This window comes from Meriones unguiculatus, chromosome 21 (assembly GCF_030254825.1).
Source record: "Meriones unguiculatus strain TT.TT164.6M chromosome 21, Bangor_MerUng_6.1, whole genome shotgun sequence".
Taxonomy (NCBI): Eukaryota; Metazoa; Chordata; class Mammalia; order Rodentia; family Muridae; genus Meriones; species Meriones unguiculatus.
The window spans coordinates 4,746,514-4,765,081 of NC_083368.1; the positions used below are offsets into that span (position 1 = coordinate 4,746,514).

Below are 18,568 nucleotides of genomic sequence, written 5' to 3' on the forward strand. Positions count from 1 at the left end.
TTAATTTACAATGGTTTCATGTGATTGTGTACTTTTTTAAGGCAAAAGTTCCCAAATTTTCAGATTCCTTGTTTTTTACTGGTAGAGATCAAATCTAGGGCTTTGTGCATGCTGGATGCACACACAGGCTACTACTCACTTCTCCCTGGCACAGCGTTTAGATTCTCAATCTGTTAAGACTCAAAGCTCTGTGGAGGCACTGACCTGGCGATCGGTAAATACCTCTCCTAGCATAGAACATATGTAACAGAATTTAATAGATATTTTTGAATAACTCAATTAATAAATTAGGTCACTACTCAGCAAGTATTAAGAACTACTCAGCTACAAAGACAGTTCTTTATGTATTATTAATATATCTACATTTAATCATATTTTTCAGAAAACTATTAATTCCTTCCATAAATTGGCACTGGAGTTGGAAGTACTTAGAATTGAAAGATATGATATACATATATACATTTAAAATTTAGACACTAAACAAATGGGCACAAGAGAAAATTAGCACTTGAATCAGTGTGGTGACACCAAGACAACACATGCAAAGGCAGAAAAATGAATAAAACTTAGAGAGATAGACATTAGGTAAGTGAACTTTTTCACTTAATCTAAAATAAAAGGAATTCTACTAAGTAACTTAATACGAATTTATGTTAATTTGAAAAGGAATGAGGCAACTTTTGTGACAAATGAGTTAATGCTCACTACCTCTATGTTTCACACATGTAAAAGATGCATTGTCATAGAAACATCACAACAGTCACTTCATTGTTTAAACAAAAATCCCACAGAATTATCACTATACTGTTACAATCTATCTTTACAATAATAATAACCTACCCTCCTTTCTAATCACAGTCCTGTTGATTACATCACTGGCCCTTATCAGTGGGCTAGTGCCATTTCCCAAGCACAGTCAAGAGCAAGGGCAAAGTCCCACTGGTTACAGTGTGGCTACTCACCTCACAATGTTGAGTGTCTCTACAACGTCTTTCATTTTCTTTGCTATCAACAACAAAACAAACACATTATTCATCCATTTATTTTTATAATCTCTTTTATCCATTCATATTATAATGCTAGAAAATTCTTTTAAAAGTGGCCAAAGAATCTCCAAACCAAATTCTTATAAAATTCAAAACCAAAATAGAACAAAAAGTTAAAATTTAATAAGCAACCTAGGAAATGCACTAATCTATTGGGCATAGCAGCACATGTGGATTCAGAGCAGTTGTGACCACCTACACAATATCTGCCAAGCTCAAGCCGTACAAAATCCCAGTGTTGGGGAGTTTGTGGCATGAGTCCCAACACTAGCTGAGGAGCTATTGGCATTTGACAGCAGGTAGAAGAGGAAGAACCAGTTTGATTTAAGAGTGTGTACCACCTTTTTGGGCAGTTCTCATACCCAAGAGTATGTGAACAACACACTTTGGCTTGTCTATCTTTTTTAAAAAGGTGAATGTGAAGTTAGATGGGTAAGGAAGTACGGTGGATCTGGAGAAGTTGGAGAAGAGAGGTTGAATATGATCAAAATTGATCTTATAAAATTTTCAAAGGAGAGAATATCTCTTATAAAAATGCATGTAAAAAAACCTATAAGAAAACCACATGTGAATGTGATTGTTTGCCATAATAGTAGAGTCTGTACCCCAAATACTCTCTGGCAATGAATACTACATACAATCCTTTCTACTCTTTTTTTTTTCAGTTCTTATAACTCACTCTGTGATTAGTGAAAGAAATCTTTTATACCCTTGAAAGTAGAGTGAGAAGAAGATTCTCACATTACCTCTCATAAGACCCCAGTTCAACAGCTTCAGGTCCAGGTCTTTCATGTGACTGCATGGAACTAAGACTTTCCATGTTCTGTAACACAACAAATGTGAGTTTCTATGAGGCAAGGAAAGAAAATTCATCAGCGTATTCTCCTTTCTTTAAAATAGACAAATCAGGGAATCTATAGATAAAGACACTTCATTTTGTTAAAATGATGATTGTTGGTATAAAGGTATAGGGAGCCCTCTCATACCCTTATCCGACAACATCATTAAAAGGGTCAATTGTAACATCCTCATTAGCTTAAAAAAACTCTTATGGCTAATATACAAAACTCAGATTGCCAGGAAATCAAGATAGTTTGGGAACTACAATAGAGGAATGATCTTTAATCTAACAGTCACTGCTAATTTAGTTTTTTATTTTCTTTTTAGTCTTTATTGGTTTCGAGACAGTCTTGTATGATAAAGGATGAACTTGAGGTTATTTTCATGCTTCCATCTGGAAAGTGCTTGGTTACACTTGTGTGTCCTCACACACAGCTTAATTTGTTAGCATTGTTGAATATAATGCTTATATGACTTTGAGCAAACAATAGGCAGTGATGAATAGAATGGTCTGATTACAAATCAATTTGATCCAAAGTCTGTCTAATGGGCTGGCATGTAGCTCAGCAGTAGAATACCTGCCTGGTTTGAGGTAGGCCCTGAATTCGATTGCCTGCAGAAGGAAAGAACAATATGTGTTCTTTGCATTTCTCACCTGTTCCTGGGACAGTATAAACTAGTGCAACCACAATGGAAATAAGTTTGGAAGTTTCTCAAATAATTAGAAACTCAGTCTCCAAGTGGGTACCCTAGTAAGGGGAACAGGCACTGTCTTTGACACAAACTCAGTGGCTGGCTCTTTGATCACTTCCCCCTGAGTGGGGAGCAGCCTTACCAGGCCACAGAGGAAGACAATGCAGCCACTCCTGATGAGACATGATAAGCTAGGGTCAGAGAGAAGGGAAAGAGGACCTTTTCAGTGGACTTTTCGAGGAGCATCAGAGAAGATGGGGGAGGGAGGATGAGATTGGGAGGGGGCTACAGCTGGGATACAAAGTGAATACACTATAATTAAAAAATAAATTAACTAAAAAAAGAAATACAACTATCATATGATATACTAATCCTAGGCATATACACAAAGCATTCTGTGTCTTACCACAGAGACACCTGCACATCTATGTTTATTGACATGCTATTCAGGGCAAGAAGATGAATGAAGCCAGCATAGAAACAGAAGAATGGATAATGAGAGTGGAATTTTAGTCAGCTGTTAACAAAAATAAAATCGTGAAATTTGCAAGAAAATGGATAGAACTGGAAAAACTCCATTAAATGAACAGACCCAGTCTCAGAAGGATAAAATGCTCCTTCTCTTTCATATGTCAACCTGAACTTTGAATGCTTATGTATGGAAGTAAGGAATTAGGGGAGTGGGTGCAGAGTTTGAAACTAGATATAAAACTGCAAGAGCAGACAAGGAGTGTGAAGAAAGTGGAGGAGGGGCAAAAGTTTTATGTGACTTCAGAGTGGAAAGGAGGCTATAGGGGTGGGAGGGTAAAAAGGAAGGGGAGAGATGGAGAAAAATACCACAATACAACCTAATTCTTCATAAGCCAATGCCATTTTATTTTTAAGTCAAGGCAGTTTCTCCTCAGTGCAACCCTTGTGTTTGAGTTACAGCTTACCTTTCATCTGAAAATAAAAACAGCTAGTACGTTATGATTTTTCAACAAATCTTGCCATGTTTATTTACAAAACTAAGATTCATTTTCTTTGTGTACCATTGAATACAGAAAGAATGCATTGGCTTCTGCATTCTGTGTTTTGGCAATTAACATTTAACTTTCCTATTCAGGACCTATGACAGAAACAAAGGTCTTATAAACACTGTGACAAAGCGTGTTTGGGCCAAACTATGAAAGTGATGGAGGCAACACAAGTGGTCTGTCTGGATAGCATGTGCTGTTGCACTAGTGGTACCCAGCACAGCTCAGCACAGCTCAGCACAGCTCAGCACAGCTCAGCACAGCTCAGCATGTGTGATCAATGTGCTACAATGTATGAGAGCTGCTGCATTGTGTAGGGTATAACACAAAGCCCAAATGAGAGAGACAGAGACAGAGAGAGTGACACAGAGAGAGACTTGGTGTGTTCCTTGAGTACTGCAGGATCCCAGAACATCTGCTTTCTTCAGCACAAAGCTCTAGACATGACCTTGGAGTTTTCTTCTTTGTTTCAACTTACAGGAGGAAGGAGCAAATGAGGCATCTCATGAGACAGGCCTGGAAGCCATACATATCACTTCTCAGGAGAAACAAGGCAGGATATGTGCTGTTACTAGGGTAGAAAGGCAGGATCTGTGCTGTTATTAGGCACATGGCTACTTCATGACTGGAAGATAAGGATGGGGATGGGAAGAGCTAGAAAGCTCTTCATGGTGCCTCTTTATGATATCAGTAGTTTTTTGTATATATGTGTATGTGTATGAGGGCACAAGTACACCCGCACAGGTCTGGATTCAGAGGATAACTCTTATGGTGCTAGTTTTCCCTGCCATATTTTAGGATCCAGGGATCAAACTCAGGCTGCCAGTCCTGCTGATCCCATTCTGCTGGGCCTAGCCTATGTATTTTAAGCAATAAAACATAAAATGCCCAAAAGTAACAAAAGGAATTTAAACCTGCCAGTGATCCTTTGCTAATGAGCTCATATCACGGTCTCCTTTCTTTAACTCAAGGTTAGAATAAGACTTGTTTTGACTGGCAGCACTGCCCTGACCTTCAGGGTGGCATGTTTGTTCAAAGGAGGCCTTCTGCCCTTGTCCTCTTATAAGCTCTGTCAGCATGTACAGCTTTTGAGAGCAAAGTCATTTTCTTTCCATGTTTAAGTGCTGTGGTCAAATAGGTTTTGAGTCTAGTTGCTAACACTGGGCAGATGGGGATTTAAAATAATTTCCAGTCCAAAGCTAGCTGTATCAAGGCATTTGTTCTTTTAGACTTGAAGGTTATATTTATAATTGAATCTAAGTTGAAAACATAAAAGGCAGTAGGGTTAAGACCCCATAAACACTACAGTATCTGACATTAACCCTCATAATAATTAGCAGAATAGACTAAAAAGTGAATACGCATTTGGAATAAATATTTCAGGTTGACTAAGTGAGCTTAAAGCTTCTCAGGAGGAATGTTTGTAAGGCCTTTTCCTGCCTCTGTGAATGTGGTCAATGCTTTTTTTTTTTTTTTTTTTTTTTTTTTTTTGCCTCTGCATCCCCTCTTCTAGACAGTGTCAAGATTTTCCTATATCAGCCTCCAAGGTACTGAGATTATAGAACCACAGGCATGTGCTACCGTGCCTTCTAAAAATAATTCAGGGAACTGAGCATAGGATAGTCATTCTTAAACAAAGACTGAATGTGCTTTTGCTTGCTTATTTGTAGGCTCAGCAGCCTCAGAAGAATAGTTGGTAGGTTTTGCATCTGACTGTATTTAGGTACTTGACACCTGTCTCATCCTCTGAGAAGGCAGACTTCAGGTAGACAGAATGTGTGTACTTGTTCTGACCATCATTTAGGTCCCCAGTACCCACAGGAGTGCTTACTGGAGACTTGTGTGACTATGCCAGCGTTTCACGGTGGCTGGCCTATTCACACATGGCACTCCCTAGAGAATGGCTGCTAGGTGGTTTGGGCAGGGCCTCTTACTGTATTATGTTGAACTTGAGATCATGTTTGAAACCCTTGTATTGGGTGGGTGATTTGTTTTGCAGCAACAGATGGAATGGTCCTTTGGGGACAGACTGAAGGTGTGCAAGCATGCCAGCTTACTGTTTTGACTCCAAACTAATTAGAAAAGGGTGTCAGCCGTGCAACGGCAAGACAAAGGGAAAGGATTCAAATAGTTTACTTTTTAGTGACTTTTTATTTTTATGTGCATGAGTGTGGATTGGGTGAAGCATAAGCTTCCCAAAAATGTATATGTGAAGGTCAAAGGGCAACTTGCTAGAATCAATTTTCCCACTGCCATTATATAGGAAATGAACTTAGATAGTCAGGCTTAGCAGCAAGCACCTTCACCTCAAAGCCATTATTGCTCGTCCAGGAATCAAGATATTTTAAATATAATAATCTACATTTGACAATTAGAAAGTTGGAAGAAAAGCTGAAGATAAGGAAAAGAAAGGGCTTAGAACAGCTGAGGAGAACATGATTAGATGGGGTAAGAGGGACACCCCCAGGTTAAAAGAGATCACAGAGAAGAAGAATCAGTTCTAAGATGTTGACTTTTGGTGTGATGTGAGGCACATGGAGACAGCATTCTAGTCAAATACTGAGGCGGAAATCATCTGTAGAGACAGCCTTCGTATTGGAGATCCAAAGTAAAGATCTGACAGAGAGGTGTCAAAAATTTGGGCAACACTTACATCCCAGCATGATTCCAGCAAGGAGTAAATAGTCACTGAGGAGAGGCAAACAAGTCAGTGTTAACTGAGGTCAAGGACAAAGAGACAGGCGGCAAACACTGGCTATGCTACGCGAAGGCCACTGCAGTGGGGTCTTAATGGGCCAGTTCATAACAAAGAGAGCCGGGTTTCAGCAGAAAAGTTTGGGTAAAATTTAACTGCAGGGCTGGGTAGGTAAAGATACAACTTTCTCACTGGGAACAGTGTCTGAGTTTGCGAGGGGTAACTGTGAAGGGGGTGAAAGGGAATACTCATTTCTTGTGATACATGTCTGAACTTTGTCCTAAAATATCCTGATGGGAGAACCTTGTCCCAACTGGTAATATAATTGTACAATCTGTCCTCTGAAATTCCTGTTATCATCACCTGTATTTTTTTCCTAGTGATTATCATAGTTTCATGCTTTGTGCTTTACTCTCCCCACCTCCTGACTAGATTTAAACCTCACAAAGGCAGGATTTTTTTTTCTTGTTTTTCTCATTTCTGAATCTTGAAGATCTAAACTATTTTCTGACATATAGGAGGGATATAGTTTTTTCCTTTTTCTTTTCTTTCCTTTTTTTTTTTTTTTTTTGGTTTTGTATTAAAACAAATATTTCAACCACGTGTGAAAACCCTGAACTGGTATGGGGAAAGTTTTTGAAGGTGGAGAAACTGACATACAAAGAAGGAATGAGGAGAAACAGTGCCCACTGTCGTGTTCCCGCTCTTTACACCATGTTTCCAGTGTTTACCTGCACCGTGTTTCCGGTGTTTACCTGTGAGTGTCACATTTTTAAATTCATGAAAAACCTGAGAGGCAGAAGCAGCTGGATCTCTGTGAATTCCAGGCTAGCCTGCTTTACAGAGTGGGCTCCAGGCCTGTCAGAGGTTCAGAGTGAACCAGTGTTTCCTAACCAATTAAATAAATTTGGAGACTGAAGAGATAGATCAGTAGTTAAGAGCATTTGTTGTTCCTCCAGAAGACCCAGGTTCAAATCCAAGCAGCCACACCAGGCAGATCTTGACTCTTAGAAACTCCATCTCCAGGGGATCCGATGCCTCTAGCTTCCACAAGCACCTGAACTCATGTGCAATACCTACTCAGAAACACACACCTACCTACACATAATTACAAATAATAAAAACAAAGCCTTAAAACTCATAGAACACAAAACTGTCAAAGGTTCTTTGAGAATATCATCACTTTGTAGAGGAGTAGGTTTACCTGCCAAGTTTGCTGGAAAAATCTAAACTATTAATTGCAACAAAGTCCACAGAGCTCATTTGTATTAATGTGGCATGTATGCAGTCTTTGAATGTAGAAGCTGGCAATTGGGGAACGGCAAATTACTTCACACACCAAAAATGAACTGTAACGAGGAGTCTCCCACTGAAATTTTTTCAAACAAAGTTCAGACATGTACCTTAAGAAGTGAATATGCCTTTCCACTTGCCTTCACAGTTAGCATCTAACAAGGTCACAGCACTGTTCCCTGGGGGAAGGTTGATGGGCTAAACTCATGTTTTTTAAAAAAGGATTCAAACTAAGAGGTACATTCTTTCCTCGCTATAAAGCTTTTAATAACCATAAATCTTTTTGGCAGATAAGCAAGTCATGGGTCAAATAAAGAGTTAATGAGGTTACTTTATTTAATTATTTGGTCTTCAGAGGCTAGAGATGTAGCTAAGTGGTGATACTGAGCTTAGCACACAGAAGGACTGGATTAAAACCCTTGTCTGTTTCTGTCTCTGATTCTTTTTGTCTGTTTCTGTATCTCGCTCTCTGCTCTCTCTGTCCTCTCTCTGTTTTTCTCTCTCCTTCTTTCTCTTCTCTGTATGTCTCTATTTCTCTTTCTCTCCCACATACGTTTTTGCATAGAAGGAAAAATCACTGATGTTAAAATATAGCTAATGTGTAGTGATTGTTTTGGGAACATGATCAAACATAAGTTTCTAGTTTTGTGTTATACGTATTTACTTGGGGAAAATGTAGATTTTTCTTCTAAGCATATATAAGAATTAGCAATGGAAAACCAGCCAATATATAGTTTTAATAGATGTGTAGAAAGCACAGCATGAAGCCATTAAAAGCTGAGCGATAAAGGAGACTAGAAATACTCTGTTTTCATTTCTACTGGAGACTCCATCTATCTACAGGGTTGTTATTTTATTAAAAGAAAAAAATAGCAAAAAGAACAAGATGGCATGTTTTGGGTTTCATCTTTCAGATAAGCTGTAGCATAAATAAAAAGATGAATATTAAATTGTTACACTGATGTCACTGACTGAAAGAATGCAAAAACTTAGATATCGAATTAATGCCTCAAATTTCAGGTATGAAATAATCATGTTGACCATTAATCTCTTTTTGCTTTTGATTAATAGAAAGGAAGATACTATAAGGGTTTAGGCTTAATACCATCGAGGATGACAAGATTTCAGGGCACAGCACTGATGTTTCTCCTGGCTACCTTAACCTATCTTGCTTTGTGTTCCAGTTTAAGTGTTCATATGGACAAGGATAAAGAAGATGGAGGAAAGAAAGGAAATGTGCAAAACAATTTTATTTATGAATATGTAAAATGCTTAAAATTAGATTAAAAACCAGTTTAAACAAGATCAAAGTGTTGTCTCTTGCTCTTTGGGCAGAATGCCACACTTCTCTGCCATCATCAGTATACTCATTAAAAAGAAACACAGACGTGTTCACTTTCTGGGCCAGGAGTCTTTCTCAGGACGCCTATAATTTTGTGAAACTCCATTTTTTTTTAACTAAGAAAAAGAGATACTTCTCTACAGTGTAAAGAAGTTACTAAAATGTTCACTTACCAGGAGCCCATCGTGATTTTCACTGAGCTCTGCGAGCCCGGAACTCGACTTCTGACGCTTGGGTTTGCTTCTTTCCCCAACGTAATCACAAGTGTCATCCTGGAACCTTTCTGCTTCCTGGCTGTTCAAAATACACTCATCACAGTTGTTGAAGCCATATGGAATATTCTCTTTATTGATAAGTTCCCTTGAATGGAAAAAATTAATCTTATTTTAAAATGTAAAGGGGAACCTTTATAGCATATCACATGTCTTATGTACAGAAATATCATAATCATGGGCTTTGATTCATTTGCACTTTTAAAACATTAGTATTTTAAACTATAAGAAGTTTTTACCTAATTAATTTAGCAAAGTTTTATTTTAATCTGTATCATGGATCAAATTAAAATGCCAACACAGCACTATGGCTGGGTAAGGTAGAAATGATTGAGAATCTCACAGCATGGGTGAGTTAGTGTGACTCCCTAATCCTAAAACTGCATCAGAAAATAAATAAGTTTGACAACTAAGAATAGACACCATATTTTACTGTCACATCTCCCAGTGAAAGAAAGCACTAAATATTTTATTCTCTAATAAATTTATACCTTTAAACTATAATAGAAACAAAATTATTAATTAAAACTACTATCATATTTTCAAAGTTTTATTTTCTTTAGATATTTTTAGTGCTGTATAATTCGGTCATTTTAAAATGGAGAATATATATGTGTGTATTAAAGTTGTGTGAAGTTTATGTACATTTACCTGAAATACCGTAAGGACAGATTAAGACAGCGGTGCCAGACTGTAGCATTCAGGCGTTATACCCTTGCACAGTGGCTTCTGCGTGGATGCTTGCACAAGTCTGCTTATAAATCCACACTTACAATCTATCCTCAAATTCTGTCTTCTTCTTCCCATGATATTTCCCAAAGCTACTACGTGTCACTTATTTTTATTGGAGGTCCTATCATGCTTGATTTGACTTGACTGTGTTCCCTCACTATTCCTGTGTCAATGTTCCAATACCTAAAATGCCCATTGAAAGAGAAAGGCCTCTCAGAAGTAATCCAGTCTAAGGGAGGTCATTACAGCAGGGCATCCAGTGTGAGTGGTGTCCATGTAAGAGACATCCGGAAAGCTCTCACAGAAGGAAGGTCACGAGAGGACAGTGAGAAGATTGTCAGGTGCAGGCCCAGGACAATAATTTTGTCTGAAACCTGCCCTGCCTCCACCTTGATCATGGCCCTGTCATCCCCCAGATCTGTGAACAAATAAACACTGTTGTTTAAAACAACCAGTCTTCTATCTACTTTGTTATGGAAGCCAAGCAGACTAATACAGAAGCTGAAGAATATTTTAAAACTCAAATGGAAATGCTGATTTTGTTGTTGTTCTTAGTAATTTGGAACAATGAACAAACAGGCGGAATAAGCTGCTGAAATTGATAGGCAGCAAGGTGGCAGCACAGCTGTGCTTATGTGCGCCAGCTCCCCAGAGCAGATCACCTGTGCACCTCAGCCATGGTGCGTGGTATGGCTTTTGCCTTTCCAGACACACACCGCACTGCACTGCTATTTGACATGATTTCAACCTTCCCTGGACTGAGAACCTTTCATTTCAATGATTTCGATCTTTTCCTGGGTTTCTTTTCTTTTTCTTGGTTTTCTGTCTGGTCCTTCCTGCATATGTAATATTCTAACAATCTTGAGCGTACTTTCCATTTTACTTTACAGCAGGATTTTAAAATAGTATTTATATAACAAACATTTGCATTTCCAGGTCATTGTGTTATAGAAGGTTTAAACTACTTTCACTTAAAAATGATACCTTACTATTAAAATATAATAAAACAGAGATGAACATGCATATACCATTTACCTTATAGCCAGCAGACTCCTTAAGCAAACAAATTAGACTGAAACATTTTATATATTAAATAAATACAAATTTATGCTTTTATTATAGCAAAAAATTATTTGAGTTTGATTTTTTCTTGTAAATTTTATGAATAGCAAATTATTTGCACCAACATTAGTGATTCCTGGTCTTTATCTAACTTCAGTGTTACTTATATAAAAAGTTGCATTGGCCCCAGTAAAGCTTCTCCTACAGTCAGACTCTCATTGGCTGGAGACAGTGTTTAATTGTCACAGCTGTGAGTAGTGAAATACAAAGTACCGTAACAAAGCAAATGGATTTCCTTAAAACCTTTGCAACTATCCCATGCAGCTAGTGGTTTGGGGTAAAATATTAAAAGGTTTAGATTAATTGTTCATTTTAAAAAATTAAAAAGTGATGAAAATCTTAGCTAAACTGATTTAATCAGTTATAGGAATAAGACAACTTCCTACGTGCTATAATGATGAGCCTTGATGTCCTCACAATTTGTAAAATGAAATAGAATATTAATGGCTCTACTGGGGATATCAGGAAAGATCAAGCATTCTGAAGTCACTGCAAGAAGGAGGAAGGCAAAATAAGATTCTGAGATTGTAGTAGAGGTGTTGGAAAAATAAGCAGCTAGAAAATATGCAAACCAAATGGGTGAGGAATGGGAAAAGGGACAGCATGGGTGAATGAGTCAGGAGATGCAGCCAGAATATAGAGAGTTGACAGCATTGACTGTGGTCGAGATTGGGTGAGGTAAAAATTATAGTTCTGGGACCATAAGAGATAAGTGACCTTGTTCCTCAAAAACCGAAAGAAGACATTTAGTGTGTTCTGGAAGTTGGAGAAGCCCTGTACAGCAAGACTTTGGCTTAGAATGTCAGATGAGACAGGTAGATGTCTCTCAACTCCATGCCAGCAAGCAGCACAAGGAAGGGGCCAGGAAGGTGTCCAGGAAAGAGTGCTGTGATAACTTCTGTATGTTAGCCATATGTGGTACCCTGGGAGAATGTAAATATTCAGGACAAGGGACCAGAATGAGCAGTGATGGAGATAACAGAGATGAAAAATTAAGATCAGAGTCCCACAGGTGGGCTACAGCTGACCAGGATCTACAATTCTCCATCTCTTTTGGTTCTCCTGATGTTGCTAGTTGAATACAATCTAGACAACACATACAACAAATACCCATGGGCTCAGGAAACTAACCTCTCAAGCTCTCTCTGACGGCAATGTTAGCCTGTGCCTCACATTTCTCAGCCTCGTCTGGCCCCTCCCATTGTTGACCTTACCTCCCCTGTCTGCCACCTGCCACCACCTCCACTTGCACTACTCTCTTCATGCTATGGTACCACTTCCCACGCCACAAACTCTTCTGCGGTCCAAAGAGAGCGGGGGGGGGGGGGAGAAGCATGCTGCTGTGACACATTGAAGCTATTCTTTTAAACTGCCAAAGCAGAGGCTAATAATTATGCTAAAGAATAAATTACACTTGTGGCATAATAAAAAAGACAGTGCAAATGAATTGTGCTGCTAAATGCTTTATATAAACCCATCAGTGGCTGATTTCAAATATGAACATTTCTGGTACTACAGTTTTTCTAGTTTCTAAGGAATTTAACAGGAAGTTATGAAAGATATAAAGACATGACTTCCCAAAATATACCAGAGCTCTAGATCTAGATGAAATGGAGACACTAAGTCACATAGGAATTACCCTAAATTGAGAATGGTCATAGTGAAAACTTGGGAAGTTTTAATGTAGATACTGAAATGAGAGCAGCAGGTGTTCCTATCACATAGTGACTCCTTGAAAGCAAAGTCTCGAGCAGTAAGAGCCTATGACAGCTTACTTGTCTCTACCATGCCAAGCATCATCCTCCTTCTTAAACTGAAGCCCTTGCTGCCTGGTGGGTGTAGAAGATGCTGATGATGGTCCAGGTTCCAAGTCCTCTGAACTTTGATCTCCAGAACTGTTGACATCAAAAAGACGCTCTTCTACTGCTGATCTGATGGTTCTTCCTAAGAGTCTAGTTAAAAACAAACCACCAAGTTAATGAAGCAATCAAGCTAATCAATGATTGCTTTTAAAATATGCCCAGTTTCAGAAGTATCTTTATTTTCCACAGGAAGGCCTTTGGTATTTCATGAGCAAGGACAGAATGGTATGTTCATCTAAAATATGTGTATATTGCATTAAAATAAAATTGAGTTAAATTACACCAATTTATTTGTCTCTTTTTATGAGTCTGCAATGATTGAAATGCTCAAAGCAAATCTAGCAGCAAGTATGAGGTAGTCAAGAGAGAAGTTTTCATTATAGAGTGACAATCAAATATCTCCATAAAGCAAGATTTCTCCAGATCTCATACCATCTTCATGCAGAAGATGGCAGTCTGATTTACAAAGCAAACTGGCACAAATATTTTAGAATATCTACTATATATTTAGAATCCCATTATGATAAAGCTATATAGGGATTAATACTGTCTTTTGGGGATAGGGGCAGTTCACCAGAACATTTACAATTCATAATAGCATAGCATAATATTTTGACTTTTCCAGTCAAGTCAGGATTTATAAAATTAAAACTTGGTTCACACAAACACATCACAAAACATATTCACATTGGAAGGACAGATATACTTTGTTAAACCTAAGGAAAAGAGGTAAGCACAAAGAGAAAGCAGCGCACGGTGAGATACAATGGCATCCTTTGCCCATCGACACGGCTCTTACTCTCACAAACATTGTGCCAGTTTTACAGTGGTAGAATCTTTCAGTGTATCTAAGTAATCAAATGCCATTCTGAATAAGATGGAATAGAAAACCCTTAATTTGTACTACTCAAAACACATCTTTCTTCACTTGAAAAAGATTCACAGGTTTGTTGTTGTTGTTTTTAATACCTAGGAAAAGGTACCTTTCTGTAAATAAGAAAGTTTTTGCTTGTTTTGTTTTGAGAGAGCGTCTTGCTACATAGCCTAAACTCAAACTCACAGTCTTATAAAACTAGCAGCCCTAGTTTCACCAAATAGTCTTTAAGAGCATCATCTTAAAATTTGACAAGTCACAGTTTTACTAAATTTTTATTAATTTATATTTATTAAAATTATTTTCAGACATGGGGCAAGTATAGCCTATTTGAGGTGGTTACTGCAACTTTTGTTTTCTGTGTCCCCAGTGAGTAACTGTTGCAGAGAAAGTAAATATATTAGGATCACATACAGGGCATCTTACAGTGGGAAATACCATCCCCTTCCTCCCTTACCCTTACAATGGGAGGAAAGATTATCAGGCACAACAAGGCAAGAACATGTCCATCTTGGTTTAGTTTGCAAGTCTTTGAAGTTGATGAAGCCAAGGAAAGCTAGTTCTGCCCTTGTTTGCTTCCTCAACTAATGGGAAAATCCAAGTCCAACATTTAAGAGTCCAATGCTGTCCTATCAGTGCTCCTCCTCTTTCTTGTTGTTTTCCTCCGTACCACATCTTCTCCAACCCTAACACTTGATTATTGCCCAGAGACCATTATCTAATGATGTAAAGAATGTCCAGGCCCTAGGTATACTTCTGCCTTAAGCACAGCAGAAGAGAGCCTGTGTCAGCAGAGCTTGCATTTCTACAGGGCAGGACCGAGGGAACAGTGTGGCAGTGTGCTGTCTGATAGTGGGTCGGAAAGAGATTCCTAGAAGGGATGAATCAAAACATGAAAGTGCTGGCTGGGCAGGACACAGCCAAGGACTAGCTCAGCAACAGAAAGTCAAGTGACCAAAGAACGAAAGAGCAATGTGGTCAGAAAGGCAAGCAAGTGCAGAAAGGCCAGCCCAGGGCAGGGCAGGGCAAAAGGCAGAGCTGTGCTTAGCCTACATGTAGCTGGAAGCCTCTGAGGAACAAAGAATGTGCTGGACATAAGTAATCCAGCACTGTCACGGCTGTGCAGAGAAAGGGACTTGGTGCTACCAGCACTTTGCTTTCTTTACTGCATCCCTACAACAACAACAAAGGACTGCAAAAATCCACAAAGGCAGAGCCAAGGTCATTCGATATCACACACTTAACACTGTGGATGGCACATTGTAGGCACTCAATAAATGTAATCTCAATAAATGAACAAAGTGGGAAGAAAAGTCATCATTAATGCTTTAGCCTTTACATTTTCCATGACAAGATGCCTCCAGGGAACAGAGACGGCTTTGCAAACATTTTACTGAACCTGGCATTGTTTTTATTGAAGTAAACAAAAAGCTAATAGTGCCAGGCAGAGTGGCACACACACCTGTAATCCTAGCACTGGGGCATGGGCAGGAGGATTGTGAGTTAAAGGCCAGCCTGGGTTACAGAGTAAACTAAAGCTACCCTACTCTACATAGTGAGACTAAGAAAGAACCTACTTGGGAGTTTCAAATGGGGAAGGGAGATTGTGGATAATCACACATATATAGCTACTTTCTAGACATGCACACCTTAAAAATGACTGGCTATTCATTATATTAATCTTCCAACTCTACACATTAGAATTGCTTCCTTTTCCTAATAGATGTTAAAAGACATAAAATGCTCAAAAATATAAAAAAGAAATGACTTACTCTCCAGTTGTTGAAACATTGCTGACTTGGGACACATGAGCACTGTGAAAGAAAAGCAGAAAAAAAGAAAATCAGGTTGGCTGTGGGGTCAGAGATGGTGAACCAACGTCTGAAGAGATGCCAGGATGGAAGAATGAGCCAGGTCCAAAGTGACCCTTGATGATTACTAACGAGGGCAGGAGTCTTTCCACTGTGTAACACATGGACATGCTTGTCTACTTCTTTGAACACTCCTTAGAAACCACCTTCTGTCTCTAAGCCTGCTGGTGCAGCCTGGGTTGGTGGCCTTCTCCTTCCTTCAAGGTGCTAGTGTGATTGTCTATCACCTGTTGGCCCAGGCTGCAAGCACAGACATGTTTCTAAATCTTTTAAGAACTCATGGAGGTCAGCAGGGACCAGAGGGGACAGAGAGCAAGGAACTAGGCATTACTTATCACATCGCCATTTCCAACTTGTCTTTCCCACATCGTGTTTTCTTCAAGATGGACACTGTCAAGCTGTGATAGTTCACAGTAACAAGGGATAGTAACAAGGGATTGGCACCTTTGGCTGAATGTTTATAAACTTCTTCTATTTTCTAAAATTCCTGATTCTTTTTGAAATAATTAAAATACTTATTCCACAACACTGATATGCACCTGTCACAGCTTCTTCCTGGTTGGAGGAACTCCATACTCACAAACCCAGGTAAGGTTCCAACTTTGGCTATCTAAAATTTTCTGTCACTACTTTTTCACAAGACCCCCTCCCCCAGCCCCGGCTATTCCATGCTTACTCAATATTTAAGATTCTATGCCTAAAAAGGAAGTTAAATGTTGAGCAGATTTTTAAGTTTATTAAGCTATTTTTTTTTCTTTCTATTTTGCAGAATACACAGGAAGAAGATGAAAGTGTCTAGAGATCACTACTGGTAGCTTCACATCAACAGACCTAAATACTAATTCATCTGGTATCATTTCAACACATGCATGTTCTGCTTCAGAATCATTTATTGGGTTCTGCTTCTGTGTAATAACATATTGCAGCACCTTCATGTCAGGATCTGATGCTTGGAGGATTCTACCCCTCCACCACCTCCACCACCACCTCCACCACCTCCACCACCACCATGCTAGCTCTGGCTGTCCTTATCCCAGAGGGAGTCAATCAATAACCATACTTCAGCCCCAGTCAGTTTTCATCAGTCATGCCAACAGATAGGGAAAACCCCAAATCATTCCACCGTGCAAAAGAAAACTGATGTGAATAAGAAAATAAAAATAAGAACAAATAAATACACATACAAAAGTAAAAGCCTTGAGCACTGCTGTTTCAGTTACTCTGCTAAGTGCTTCCTGCTTATGTCTCTCTCGCTTAGATTGTGAAGTATGTGCTGTCTTTTCTGTCTTCCATGAAGAGCTTGGGCAGTACAACTGCTCTGGAGGCTATAAACTCTTTATAAAGGTAAAGAGAAGCAAATTGTGAGGAAGAAAAAGCCACAAAAACAAAAGGACCAGGTTTGCCATTTCTAACTTTCTAAGTATGTGCATTAGAGCCTCAGCATGCACAAGAATGACCCATACCCTTGTTAGTACAGGTGACTCACTGGGTCTAGGGGAAGAAGGAGGGAAGATCTGCTTTGCAGAATTGGGCAAAACTTTACCACCAAGTCACAGGTGAGTACAGAGGTAGGGATTTCTCAGCTCAGCCTGAGCTCATGATCACGCACACTGGGGCGTGTTTGCACGTAGAGGTGGAGGTGTGGCATTTGACTTTGCCTGTGGCCACAATGGCTGTTATTCACAGTGGCTCCCAGGGCCTGTGGCCAACAAGAAACTCGTGCTGCATCTGTCCTAAACTGGAACAGGCAGTCCCCTTGGGATGTTTTGTGGCCGCTGGCCCTCCGTAAATCTAACACTGTGTAATTAACTCCTGTGCTCCTCAATGCAGTTACGCAATCCCAGCTTGGGCAGCCAGAATGGACCAAATAACGACTAGGGAAGACCTAGAAAAGCAAAGTGTTAGATGTGCTTAATACTAAAGAATATTCCAAAGACAGACCACCAGCCAGTCTGGCTGCCGGTACCAGAAGGAGATGTATTACCTTTCCTCTCTTCTGTACTTAGTTCTTTGTGTTGTTCACTTTGCCTGTGAAAGTAGATGATGCTTTTGCTTATTTGTTTTTGTGGCATTGGGGATAAAACAAATAGTCTGACTCATGCTAGGCTGTGCCCTTCCACTAAGTTACTGTTCCAAACCCAGACTGGTATTTTTATGTTCCTTTCTTTTTTCCCCAGGGTAAAGAGAAGCAAATTGTGAGGAAGAAAAAGCCACAAAAACAAAAGGACCAGGTTTGCCATTTCTAACTTTCTAAGTATGTGCATTAGAGCCTCAGCATGCACAAGAATGACCCATACCCTTGTTAGTACAGGTGACTCACTGGGTCTAGGGGAAGAAGGAGGGAAGATCTGCTTTGCAGAATTGGGCAAAACTTTACCACCAAGCTACAGCCTTAGCCAGACTGCAGGTTTCATGAATTCCCCTGTCACTCCTATGCTATTGTTGGTCAATAACAGATACATTGAGGAGCAAGGCTCTTAATCTTTCACTAAAATTCTTTAAAATTTCAATTATTTAGGTATCTCAATAGCTATTTTAAATGTTATAAACAAATCAATAAAGACACAATTTGGCAAACTTTTGCTGTTCTTTGCTTTGTTTTTCTGAGTCAGGGTCTCTTTACATAGCCGTGGCTGTCCTAGACCTTGCTTTGTATACCAGCTTGGCTTCCAATTCACAGAGGTCTGTGTTCTTCTGCCTCCAGAGTGCTAGGACCAAAGGCATGTGTCACCATGCCTACCTTATGCTAATCTGAATGAAAATCAGTTAAAATGTTCTTCATAACTTAACAGAAAAATGTTCTGAGCCATCTGAGTCAGTTGTGAGATTTCTCCTCAGGATACAAAAGTGAATGAACAAATTGTAACAATACCAACTAGTCACATCTAATTCATTTTTTGCTATATTTAT

At 39.2% G+C, this 18,568-nt stretch overlaps 1 protein-coding gene across 3 annotated transcripts in view; it reads right to left on the reverse strand.

Annotated features, from left to right (window-relative positions):
* Positions 1–18,568, reverse strand: part of Fam13a (family with sequence similarity 13 member A) — an 84,036-nt gene that overhangs the window by 36,647 nt on the left and 28,821 nt on the right. For 2 of the 3 annotated variants that reach the window (XM_021650225.2, XM_021650224.2), the window contains 5 exons: positions 15,560–15,601; positions 12,827–13,003; positions 9,099–9,285; positions 1,793–1,869; positions 963–1,005 (listed from right to left, as the gene is read on the reverse strand). In XM_021650225.2, coding sequence (XP_021505900.1) covers positions 963–1,005; positions 1,793–1,869; positions 9,099–9,285; positions 12,827–13,003; positions 15,560–15,601 — 526 coding nt within the window. The remainder of the gene's footprint in view (positions 1–962; positions 1,006–1,792; positions 1,870–9,098; positions 9,286–12,826; positions 13,004–15,559; positions 15,602–18,568) is intronic. The other variant, XM_060373987.1, reaches the window with a different exon arrangement.